Source organism: Branchiostoma floridae, chromosome 6 (assembly GCF_000003815.2).
Source record: "Branchiostoma floridae strain S238N-H82 chromosome 6, Bfl_VNyyK, whole genome shotgun sequence".
NCBI lineage: Eukaryota > Metazoa > Chordata > Leptocardii > Amphioxiformes > Branchiostomatidae > Branchiostoma > Branchiostoma floridae.
Genome location: NC_049984.1, coordinates 8,298,416 through 8,310,776, shown reverse-complemented (window position 1 = coordinate 8,310,776; position 12,361 = coordinate 8,298,416). Strand labels below are relative to the sequence as shown.

The 12,361-nt window shown below is 39.6% G+C and overlaps 1 protein-coding gene across 9 annotated transcripts in view; it reads right to left on the bottom strand.

Moving 5' to 3' along the window:
• LOC118417299 (nuclear mitotic apparatus protein 1-like) overlaps window positions 1–12,361 on the bottom strand; it is a 39,953-nt gene that overhangs the window by 16,328 nt on the left and 11,264 nt on the right. For 3 of the 9 annotated variants that reach the window (XM_035822805.1, XM_035822806.1, XM_035822809.1), the window contains 14 exons: window positions 11,957–12,046; window positions 11,364–11,399; window positions 9,880–9,942; window positions 9,615–9,698; window positions 9,046–9,120; window positions 8,395–8,478; window positions 7,681–7,827; window positions 3,980–4,222; window positions 3,330–3,476; window positions 3,044–3,127; window positions 2,554–2,637; window positions 2,308–2,391; window positions 1,971–2,066; window positions 251–334 (listed from right to left, as the gene is read on the bottom strand). In XM_035822805.1, the coding sequence (XP_035678698.1) occupies window positions 251–334; window positions 1,971–2,066; window positions 2,308–2,391; window positions 2,554–2,637; window positions 3,044–3,127; window positions 3,330–3,476; window positions 3,980–4,222; window positions 7,681–7,827; window positions 8,395–8,478; window positions 9,046–9,120; window positions 9,615–9,698; window positions 9,880–9,942; window positions 11,364–11,399; window positions 11,957–12,046 (1,401 nt within the window). The remainder of the gene's footprint in view (window positions 1–250; window positions 335–1,970; window positions 2,067–2,307; window positions 2,392–2,553; window positions 2,638–3,043; window positions 3,128–3,329; window positions 3,477–3,979; window positions 4,223–7,680; window positions 7,828–8,394; window positions 8,479–9,045; window positions 9,121–9,614; window positions 9,699–9,879; window positions 9,943–11,363; window positions 11,400–11,956; window positions 12,047–12,361) is intronic. The other 6 variants (XM_035822813.1, XM_035822814.1, XM_035822807.1 and 3 more) reach the window with 5 other exon arrangements.

Here is a 12,361-nt window from a genome sequence, read left to right as displayed (position 1 = left end):
GCTTGCATCCTTTGCCTTGAACACAATCTAATGTTACTCAATCAGGAAGGTTTTATGTTTTCATTCAAACACAACACAACAAATATAGATTAGCATTTAAAGTCTTTTGTCTAATAGAATCCATGCAAAAAGCTGCATTATTTTCTGTATCATTTAATGTTAGATTCTATCAAAAATCAGCTCACATACATTCATGTATAAACTAGGTAACTTAAGGTTGTGAATGAATAGTACCAAGAAATGTTCTTACCTCCTCATAACAAGCTGTGTACTGTTGCTGAGACTCTGCCAGGTCGTCCTCCAGCTCCTTGAGCCTGGCATCGCGGCGTGAGATCTGCATCAGGAGGGGTGGGGAGAGCCACACATGCATTACAGCACGCCACATGCACCATGCATGGGAGACAATACACACAGTAACATGCCCCAACCACCAAACACCACAGTTAGAACACACACATAGTCATCTAATGGTAACTATTGAAGAAGTATAGCCACTAGATGAAGCAAAAGCAAGGAACTTTTTCCTGTGTTTAGCTTCCAATCACCATATGTTTGAACAAATCAGGTCCTATGTTTACATTTACAAAGCTGGTTGTACAGTGTACTTCAACACTTTGATATAGAAAGTGCGTATCATCATATTAGGTGGTGTTTGCATGTATAAGTATGGTATCCTGTCTGCAGTTTCCAAATGTTGTGTCAAAAAAGATACTGTTTGTAACTGATGAAATGTTGGCCAAACATTCAACAGGAACCATCATGATGATGAATTCGGTTGTAACTCCTGTACATGACTGATAACATATTGCAAATGGGGTACCATGCTGGTCATGGCTTAAAAGGTGTCTTATCATTGTTGTCACTGATTACAATAGATAAATGCAATCAATTCACCAGCCAGGCACATTTGGTTCTGGGACAGTGTTGTGTTCTTCTACTGACCAAAAGATGTCCCACTTATAGTGAGTACATGATTTTTGTATACTATGGGCAATTTTCTCTGTGATTACAGCATATGTTTGTACTCTAAAAACTTGCATATCTTATTCTATAGAAGGAAAGCTACCAATTGAGAAAAAAAGTTTGTCTTACATACTAGAAGCATTGATTTAAAGGAAGATATCTACAACACCAATGAAATGAAGACAATTTGAGAAGCCAATGATACTACATGACATTGTGTAGTACTACATGTACATGCACTAGTCAATAGTGCCTAAAACTACAGAGTAGAAGAGGGTAGGTCAAAGGTAAGTTAAAGGGAGGTTAAGAGTTATGAATGTGCAGCTATGTCCAGTGCAAAGGAAAACCAAAGGCCTGGGGAGGTAAACAGAAAACAGTTTTAATCAAAAAGGTTTGTGCAATGGTAAGTTATATTGTGCTGAAGTCTAGTGGTGCAATGTAAAAAGAGGTGATGATAAGCACTGAACTTAAATGTATCATGCTGGAAGATACTGGGATATCTTTGACACTGATAGGAAAATTTCCAAAGGGAAATGGAGAATTGTATATGCCTTTTTCCTTCAGGGGCTATTTCAATTCACCATAATCATAGCCAGTCCACTTTTATTCAGTGCTGTCAATAAATTATTTGTAAAACATAATTTTTTACCTTTCATTCTATGCAGCACGTTATTTGTTTTAATAATCCGGAATTCATCGTTGAGTGTTGTTCGCAAAATTCTTCATTTTGCGTAGTTGAGTACCAATTGCAACAAAGTCACAAAATAACAAGTGGTTGTGCCACTGTTTACAACCTGATTTACAATTTTACCATTTTAGATACCCAGATCCTGTGCAGTGTGCTAAGCTTATTGCTAAGCATTGCCAGCCTTCCTAAATTAAGCATTGAGTGTTGCCAGCCCTAGTAATTTTACTATTTATCATTGCCATGCCACCAAAAACTGGAAGAGAAGAGCTTAGAACTGCCATACTGATTTCCAAGCTCCCGAGGAATTGCTTGTACTCACCTCCTCCTGTGCAGTTCTCCGTGCCTCGTCTAGCGCTATCTGAGACTGCGTCAGGCTCTCCTCCATTTTACGAACCAGTTCTGTCTGTTTCTGGACCTATAATTCAAAGGGCAAATGTTATTGCATTTGTGAATTGTATTGCTAAAGTACACAATCAGATATACTGTTGTTTGTTTGTTTGTTTATTTCAATGTCCATTAGACTTAACAAATTGCATGTAAAATCTGTTCTTCCTGGAGTCCATACAAAATTACAGAAAATCAAAAAACATAACAAAGATGTTAAATCTAGAGTAAATGGCATAGGATAGGATAGGTTGTGTAGGTATGCCCCCTACCTCCAGCATCTTGTCCTGCAGCTTCCCTTTGGTCTTGCTCATCTCAGAGTTGAGTCTCTGGACAGCGTCACTTCTCTGTCCCAGCTAAACAACACAAGAAGAAAACGTTTTCCATACATTTTTATATGGTTCGTCCCAAACAAAAAAGGTCAAATTATTATTTTGTAACTATACAGAATGCAAAGAGTATTCCTGATATCTGTAGGAAATGAACAGAAGTTTTTCAATCTGGTGCATGTATCTCACCTTTCCCTGAATGTCACCATACTGCTGTTGGAGGGTGTCCAGATCTCGTCTCAGGGTCTGATCAAATTCTTCTCTCATGTTCAACTGGATAAACAACAGACAAAGTGGTCTGTGGGTTAGGATCATTGACTAAAAATTTCAAGGTTCTGGGTTAAAATCCCTAGTGGATCCAGTGTTGTGCCCTTAGAACAGTCACTTTAAAGCAGGATTTTACATGTTTGAGAAGAGCTACACCTCGAGTATTTAAAAAAAACCCCAGCACTCTCATCAAAAAGAGTATGGCTCCTTCCCAGTGTGATAAGTTAAAGAAAATTTACAGATTAAATGTATTTGATTTACTGAGGCACAAAATGTAGCCATGCTATGCTAAAGCATTTACAAGCATAGATGTGTATCCGTCTTTGTATTGATCAGCACATCTTTTATGTTTCAATCTTTTAAAGTAAATCTGAATATAAACAAACTTAACAGTGCATTGAACAAGCCTTACCGACTGCTTGGCTGTGTCATGCTCAGCTCGGAGTGAGGTGAGTTCAGAGGTCAATTCTCGGACATTATCTTCTGCACCATCCACCTGGCAAGAACAAGCAGAAATCTTTAAGACAACAGATACCAATGAACACCTATGAAACTGGTAACACAGATGGTTTGAAAACCACATATGCAAAAGTGTCAGTAAAAATGATAAAACCTCTGTTGTATTATTTGCTTAAAGCAAGTACATGTCTATACTCCTGTTCAGTAGAATAATCAATTTGACATGTCAAAATTCCCACCTCATCTCTTGCAGCATCGTGCATCTGTTTAGCCTCTTCCAGTTGTTGTTCCACGCTGCGTAGCGTCTCTTCTTTTGACTCCAGCTCACCCATAGCAGTCCTATTCTCATGCTGAAGCTGGTCTATAGTTCTCTCCTGCTGGTTGATCTGCAAAGGAAACAAAATGCTTGAAAATGACTTACAATTTCTGGTTTCTGGCACATTGTCACAATTTAAAAATAAAGACATTTCAAGATACTTTTTTTCTTTTAACATTTACCAGAAAAAATATGGTTAAAATTGCTTCCACAGATCTATTGCAATAAAGGAAAGAAGTCTTCTCTATTTCTAAGGAATAAAACAAAAGATACATAAGTCTCTACCACTGAGGGACAAAGAATAACTAAATATCCAATGGGCAGCTACTGGTAGCCAGGCTGTGTCTTGCCAATCACATTGCTAGTTCCCCTTGCATGCACCCACATTTCATAGCCTAGTAGTATTTTTTTTCAAATCTAGTACTGCTTTTGAAAAGTCCAATTCTGTTTTAGGGGCCCAGAACTTTCCAGAAATCCTGTATTGCTCCAGTTCGTTGCACTTACCAGTACCAGTACGCCTCCCTTGCATATATTTACCAATCCATGACAAAAGAAGCCTGTGTGATAACAAACCTTCTCCTCCAGCCTGCTGTTCTGCTCCTGCATGTTCATGTAGTCCAGCCGCAGTTTCTGCACCATCTCCTCCCGCCGCGACACCTCGCTGTTCAGCACGTCGTGCTCGCTCTGGGACGTGATGTGCAGCGCCTGGAGTCGCGCCTCCAGACGGCCGTTCTCCTCGATTATCTCTTTGTACTGCTGCTTCACCGTCTTCAAGTCAGACTCCAGCTGCTGGATGGAGATGTCCTTTCTTGAGATCTGTGGGGACATATAAGGTATAAAGAAGGGTTTACAAAATTAATATTATGTAGCCGAGCCCAGAAACTTTTGACCTTGTTGTCTTCAAATGCATCATTATCGAAGCCATTCTAGATAAGTGTTGTGTATGAAGTGTGCATACCTCGGAAAATGCTGTTTCTACACCTGTAGATCTCCTTAAATTCATCACTTATTTCATTTAGTGGTACATGTATTATGATTAGCGGAGACATTATGGTAATGAACGTTACTAGAAATCTCCCTCAGCTTTGGTGTAATACACCATCTTCAAAGGCACATGATATGTGCAATTTCAACAACAATTCAGAAATACAATTTTATGTGTACTACATGAAAGAAACAACTGTTGGGGCAAAAACAACTTCTGTATTGCCAGACTTACAGTCACAAATGGCTTATACAATAGACACTTAAAGTATGCATAAAATGAATGGACATTCACCATTGAATTATGAGCACATGATATGCCACCTACATTATGATATACCAGACATGACTGGTATAAAATAATACCTCCTAACTTGTCTCTGTCGACTGTGTAACAATGTTGCAGTCATAGTCTTACAAGAAAAAGAATGTGCCATTCAAGAACACACAATAGATACAACTGTGATACCTTACTATTGCATACAAATGGAATAAAAGGGAAAGAAAAGTGTTCCAATTCTCCCAGACGCCCTTCGAGCTTGTGTTACACCAATAATACTGGAACACACGCATTACACAAACTGATATCTTCCATACATTACATCAGCGTCTCAAGTGCTTTTTGTGTGTGAAATGTGTTAGATTTGCTTTTGGATTACATAAACAAATTAATGTGTGGATGTAACATAACCTCTTTTTCTGTACCTATGAAAATGTTTCTACACAAAACAAAGAACAATTGATAACCTAAATGTTAGGATTACTGTATAACATGGGGCTTATCATGTACCAAAAACAACTCACACTAATAAGAGATATGGTATTAACCTAAAGACTGTCTGGTGTCGGGTATGAGAGGTGCCCGTATCCAATTTTCCTGGCACAAAGAAATGAATGTTCGGGATCAGTTGCAGCGAAAGCAAGGTGGCAGACTTGTGAGTGGTGGAACAATATGGCTGTACCGGTATGTGGAGTAAGCCAGATCACAACAAATCTACCGTAAAATTGTCCCAAAGAAAATATGTAGGGATCTTGCAATCTTATTTTCCAAGGATTTAATAAACAATACCGGGGCTGATCTTTCTGGGAGAATTTACAAAACTGTCATTACTAAACAAGGAGTGTCTTTGGCATGTACAATAGAAAAATGTGCTATAATTTATAAACGTTTCTTTCCCCAGAAAACGGACAACAGGTGATCCCCAACACCTGTCACCAAACCACTTCCTAAAACAACAAACAAAACATACTAAATCTTTTATATTTCCTCACTTGTCATTGTCAGAAAGGTATGATTTGGTACAAGTACGTAGAACTTTCTCCGCCATATTGAGAACAAGAGAAGAAAAGCTGAAAGAAACAGATGTCACTGATAACAAGAGATAAGAAAAGGAGATAAGAGAGGGTTGTCTTGTGTGAATCTCAGCCAGACCGTGACAACTGTTGCGACATCACTGGATCATGTAATGGCAAGAATGACCCCCGAGGCGTTACACTAATCCATGTTGTGAGGAACTAGGATTACTCGCAAGCGTGCTTGCCAATTTACCGGTTGAATACCTTGTGCTCAGCTATGTTTTGGGGGATGGAACTAAGGCGTAGAAGCAGTCGAAAATATGCAGCAGCAGTTACGATTTAATTGAAGGGATAGCCTAAGACTGTACGGTAAATCTTTCAACATCTTTGAAGACAATAAGTGCTCCAAAATTAATTCAATGTGCATTCTCATCTACAAAATCTGGGAAGGCGGTATCTCTGAGTCTGGCCTGATACCTAGCAATGACCCAACCCAATATACTAGTAGTAGACAACCCCCAATTTAGCCTCATTTTTCTGGTAGCAAATTCTAATTACAAAAGTAAAGTCTGAGAACTTTCTTAAGAAACTTCGAAATCTGATTAGATGGGATAGTTAGATAACAAGCACTTAAGAAAATTTGGTAGCAACGCTACTCTAAACAGAATACTTCGAAATTACAATTAACATAAATGAGTATGGAAGTGCCACAAGCTGTGTAAGTTTTCATTTCAAGATGACCTTCAAGAAATCTTCGAAAGCTAAAAGAGCTTAGAAATTATATCTTCATGTTAAAGAGAATCTGATGTTATCAGCAGGCTTTTACATACCCACTGATATGAAACCTACCTGAAAGTAGAGTGCAAACAATACTTACTTCATAGCAAAACTTTTGCCTTGAGGACAAAGTTACACTGTAGACAGTTACAGCATTTCTTCTTACCTTGTTTTGTAAGTCCTGAACCTTACGTTGGCTCTTTAGAGCCTCGACTTCTTCCCAAAAGTCGTCCATACCCTCAGCCCAAGTCATGAGAACACCATCCATTCAAAACTACCACCGCTTGCTCAGACACCAACAGCGGGTGTCTATGCTAATGATCCAAAGGGCTAACCCATTGTTATGCAAATGACCTCAAACACCTGACACCCTGTGTGCGTGTTGATACAGATGTGGTGAATGGGCAGGAATTGGGCATCCGTGGAGTGGGCCTGTTTGCCGTGAAGTCATTACGGAATGGGCTCCGCCGCCCAGGTTTGAAGTCCTAATCCTTACGTAAACTACCGGCACCCCACCGTCCTTTCACCGCAGGCACTGACAGGGACTGGTTTCCACGGTTACAGGGCGGACCGAAAATAGCGGGCGATTTGTGAAAGGCGAGAATTTGTTCAGTACTGGTCTTGCAGGCAGCGGTTTGTCTATGCACGTTCTTGTGACTTCTAAGCTCTGTGTAGTGCTGCCTGCCAAGAGGTGTTTGTATACAGGGTGTTTACATGGCAGGAGGGAAGCTAAGTGAAGTGTCTGTCAAGCACAGGTAGCACATACTCCCCCTCAGCTGTCACTATGTATAACTCTGACATTCCTTGACCTAAGCCAGGACTTGCCTGATTGTCTGAAGAAATTTCATACAAACAGTAATGTTACAAGAATATTTCTAATGTCATTAGGCAAGATAGCTATGTCATATAATACTAATAGCAGTCATCTTCACTGAACAGTTGGACTAATTTGACAAACATCTGACTGCAGATCACCATATTAGAGGTATACAAAGAGAAGGAACACCTAGCCCGTACTCAAAGTTTCATAGGGGATAAATTTGAGGAAAGGTGAGACTTGCCTTTGTGTAAAATATCAATTGATTTAACATTGTGAGAAACTTCGTTTCCAAAGCTCAGTCTAAGTCTTATTGGCAGGTAAAGCCAGAACTAAGGCCTACTTCTCATGTCGTTCATGAAATCGGCCCACAAGCAAAGTGACAAGCTAACAACTTTACCTCGTCCTCTCCCTGCCGTTTGTGCTCTTGAGCGTTCATCAGGTCCAGCTCCAGTTTCTGGATGGCCTTCTCCCTGCGGGAGATCTCCTCCACATGGTCCTGCTGTTCCTTCTGCAGCCGGGCAATCTGTTCCTCACGAGCTGCCAGCTGTGGGTGTAACAAGTCATTAAAAAAACTAAACATTACATTTTTAAGGTACTGGTGCATTTCTTCCATTTGTATTATGTAGCTCAATGCTCAATCATGACAGACTTAAGTATTCTGTGTTCCGTTTATCTACTTGTGAAAGTAAGTAGCCTCTGTTGATTGTGGCTATTTACCAGAGTTGTCTTCTCCTAAATGTCAAATATTTGCCAAACTGGTACCTGTTGAAGTAATTAATTACAAGCTGCCAACTTTCAGTTTGAGGGATCAACAGTCTTGTTCCTACTTGTCTTCAATTACAAGGCATTTCACAACTTTTCCTCAGGACAATGACAGGTAAAGCATCAACTTGGAGAGTTGTGGGTAACTGCAATATTTGCCTTGGGCAACAATTCATCCTGCCTTTTTCCTGTTGTCTTGCCTTTTCCAGTCAACTTGCTTTATTTTGTCAACTATTCTCTGAGCCTTTATCTTTGCCCAGGAGAAATTTCTGCACCTTCATTCTCCTTTTTTAAAGTTGGAAGTGCATTTTGTAAAGAAGCCAACATGTACCACACATGCATGACTCACCTGTGCTTGTGTCTGAGTGTGCCTCTCTTGCTGGACTGAAACCTCTCTCTTGAGTGAATGGACTTCCTCATTCTTGCCTGACAACTGTGAAAGAATTGGTCGTGTCTTAGTAGTCCATTGTTTTTGTAGCAACTTTTCCAAATAAGTTTAGTTGTCTATCAATGTCAAAAACTAGTAATAGAATATACATAGAAAGTTCAGTGCCGTCATACAATATTCTCAAAATTTTCATACAAATCAAACAACTCTTATAAAATTTGGTTATCCTTCCCCCCTCCATCCCTTTATCCCACTTAGCTACAGTGGGGGCTGAACAAGATTACCTACATCACAACAGCATCAGCTCAGTAATAAAGAGGGTCATATAATTAACTCTACATTCTCAATCAATTCACCTGAAATAGACACAATTCATCAAAAGTAAGAAAGAAGAGATCAGGGTAATTAAAGCATTCTTGGTATAATCAAAATTTAACTTGTTTGTCTATTATACATGTAGACCATAGGGAAAGGAAAAGAAAGGAGAAATAAGGGGAAAAGTTGTGATTGAGGGCTTTTAAAAGTCCTAAACGAGCTGGATCAAACCCTAGCATCTGATTTTGAGCCCCTGCTGTTGTGAAGTGGGCAACCCTGTGTATTCCCCTACTGTACCTCTGTCTCCAGTCGTGTGGAGCTGTGTGTGGCTGTGACTTCTGCCTCCTTCAGCCGGGTCTGAAGCTGATCAATCTGGAAACCACCAACAAGTCAGTTCTGAAAATAGCGCTAATTCACCTTTATCCGCGGGTGACCTTTTTCCGTTGCTTGTTTTTAACATCGTGTTTTGGGGATGTCAAGTTGCCAGACTGTGGTTTCAAATTGTGATATTTTCAAATTATGCAGTTTGAAACCGTCGTCCGTCGACCTGATCCCAACGGATATAGGTCACCCCGCGGATAAAGGTGAACTAGCGTTACTGAAGCCTAATAATACAATGTAGATTCTTTTTCCATCATGTAAGATTTGTTCCCATTTCCCTTCTCCGATGCCTTTCGTTAGAAAGTTTAACATATCTATGGTCAAGGTACAAGTAAGTCACATAGCAGGCATCAATAAACAGAGGTGAACAAAACACAAAGGAACAGATCCTAAAATTTCACATAATTAGAAAAAGACCCCCAAATCCTTCTAAGCCCATCCCTTAGACTTAAAACTTTTGAGTTAAAAAGAAAAAAAATGCCAACCTCTAACTCGGAAGCATCCAGTCTGGCCTGTGTAGCAGACAGTTCATTTTCCTTGGCTCGAAGCTGTGCAAGTGTACTCTCCATCTAAAGTAAGGACAATATATACCAAAATCAGGACACTCAGATTTACAATACATGTCCTTCCACTCTAAACACATATTACATACATCTTGAAGTTCTAACAAAACAAATACTTGTAGGAAATGGTGCGAACTTTCACTATTTCATGAAACTTCAAATACTGAGTGAGTGACTATCCACCCACCCTGTTGGTTGTATCCTTGATATCTGCACGAAGGGTTTGAATCACCTCTCCCCTGTGCTGAACCTGTAAACCACAAACAAATACATCAATACAGACATTCATATCAAATCACACATACTACATACCATTTCCTCATGTAAGGCCTAGAGTTCAGTCATACAGAGATAATGATAAGTAAAGGGGACAAGAGCACTTCCTTGGAACATGTGAATAGTTTCACAAGGATGAGTAATCAATAAAACATTTCCCTAGGTGTGCAACATTATTTTTGCTCTGCTGCCTTCATCAGGGCAAAGTGAACTTTCTTCTCAAGTTTGACATTCAGGTAATAAGATATGCCAAATAGCAGTTACTCAAGCAACTGGAGATGATTCAGGAAAATCGTTCTAAGAATAATATCCACTTGCTTGAGTAACTGCTATTTGGTGTATTGTTAGTTAATTATCCTGACAAGGAATCCAGTGTGTTCTCAACCATGTCTGAGTTTATTCCCCTTGTCCTGATGAATTCAGCCAAAGGGCTGCCAGAATGGTGGTAGAGAAAGAAAATAAGGTTGTATACTTAAGAAAACTATGTTGAAGAGAACTTCTTGCTAAACAAACTTTGAACTTAAGTAGAGAGGATGAAGATGACGAAGATATGTCGGAACATGGCCAAAATGTACCGTTAGGAAATTCTAATGTACGGGTAGTATGATTTAAAATGAGTCAAGGCAGTCTTGTAACAGTCATGCTATCAGCTTCAGCAACCATGCTACAAGACTGAAAAAAGACAGATGAATTCATAAAACAGGGTGTACAACAATTTCTAACTGAAACTGTAGAAGGTCAAATCTATTTTTTAAAAGTGGTAGAAAGGGTCATGCTGTAAGCCCAGTGAAACTATCAGCCGGGAGGTGCCTTTGAAGGGACAGACCAGGAGTATCATAGGTGTGTGATATGACTTGGAAGGTCAACTGTGAAAACTTTTTCTTCCATTTTTCAGAATCTCTTTTCTATACCTTCCTAGTCCAGTGGTTACTGAAACTGCCTCTAGATCAAGTTAGATGTTGGGCATTTGAATCCTGGCTGTTGTCGCTTACCAGGCATTCACGCTACTTTAACTAGATAGGGTTGCAGTTGCTATGACAGGACATAAAGCCATGGTCCACTGTTCATTGTACTTGTTGAGGAAAGCTAGGGGAGTTTCCCAGTACAATAAACCAGTCCAATGAACCGACCAGTACAAGTTTTTAAATCACTTTTTTTCTACGTTGTGGTACATATTTCTGTTTTGGACCCTGATCTTTCCTGGTCCATCCCCTATGCGTGACTAGAAGTTTGTGAAGCTTAGTGAATTGCCATTATCTCCATCCCAGACAGGAAGTTCTAAGACTTGTTCCCAGGGTTTTGTGGTTCTGTCAGGGTCAAAAGGGTTTAAAACTAGCATGCGTGGGATAAGGCATTAGCTGTTAGTGACTACCATGAGATGATTTCTGGGTATACCTGCTCATTTTTCTCTTGCCGAGCTTGGGCAGCCAACTGAACACAAAGTTGCAAACATGGGTTAAGTTACAGTTTGAAGCATAACAACTCAATGGCTCTTGCCGTAACATGTTTACACCAACTAAAAAGTTGTTACGAACAAGCTGTGAAAAAACTAAAAACATTTAATGACAGGGCTCGAAATACAAGGTGCATACGAAATTGGAGCTATGCAGCAAATTCTTGATTGTAGGGGCACCAGTGCACCTAAACTAGAGTTATGTATGTATATTTACTAAAACTTTATAAACAAAACCTTTTTGTATTACATGCTAGGAATTTTAAGAGTTAGCATTAGAATCTGGGTTCATCACAATTTTTCAATAAGGTTTTGCTAACATTGTATTGTAATTTATTTATCTATGTTGTGCACCCACTTTTTTTTCTGTGCACCTACATGTACACGTAAACTTTTAGGTTAGGTGCACCAGTGCTCATATCCACAAAAAACAATTTCGAGCCCTGAACGATACTACAACATAACAGAACACTGCCACCGCTATCACCACGGCTGCCACCACCACCACTACACCAATGTGCCAAGCTTATAGTACCATTTCTTTACACCGCTCAAGCTCCTGTCTCAAGTCGTGCAGCTCGTCATTGCGGCTGTTAGATGCCTGTGGAGTTAGGGGACAGCCAGGCTATCAGAGAAGCACAGCCGGGGATGGAATGGATGCATGAATGAAGGGTCATGTGAATAGTACCAGACATACATGAGTAACTAGGTAATATTGAATTTCTGCAGTTTTTTTTTTAGCAAATGCCAACAAGAAGTCATTGTGGGCACAAAGTCCATGACGCACGAATGTCAATTTGTTTGCTTTGATTATTTTCAGGTGGGCTCCTATTTATTAATCCTGTCAAATGAATATATTAATCCGAAGTGACATAAATTTAAGTTTACAATTTACTTCAGCCTTTTTAGCAAACACCCAGCTCAGAGAGTCTTTTTGCTA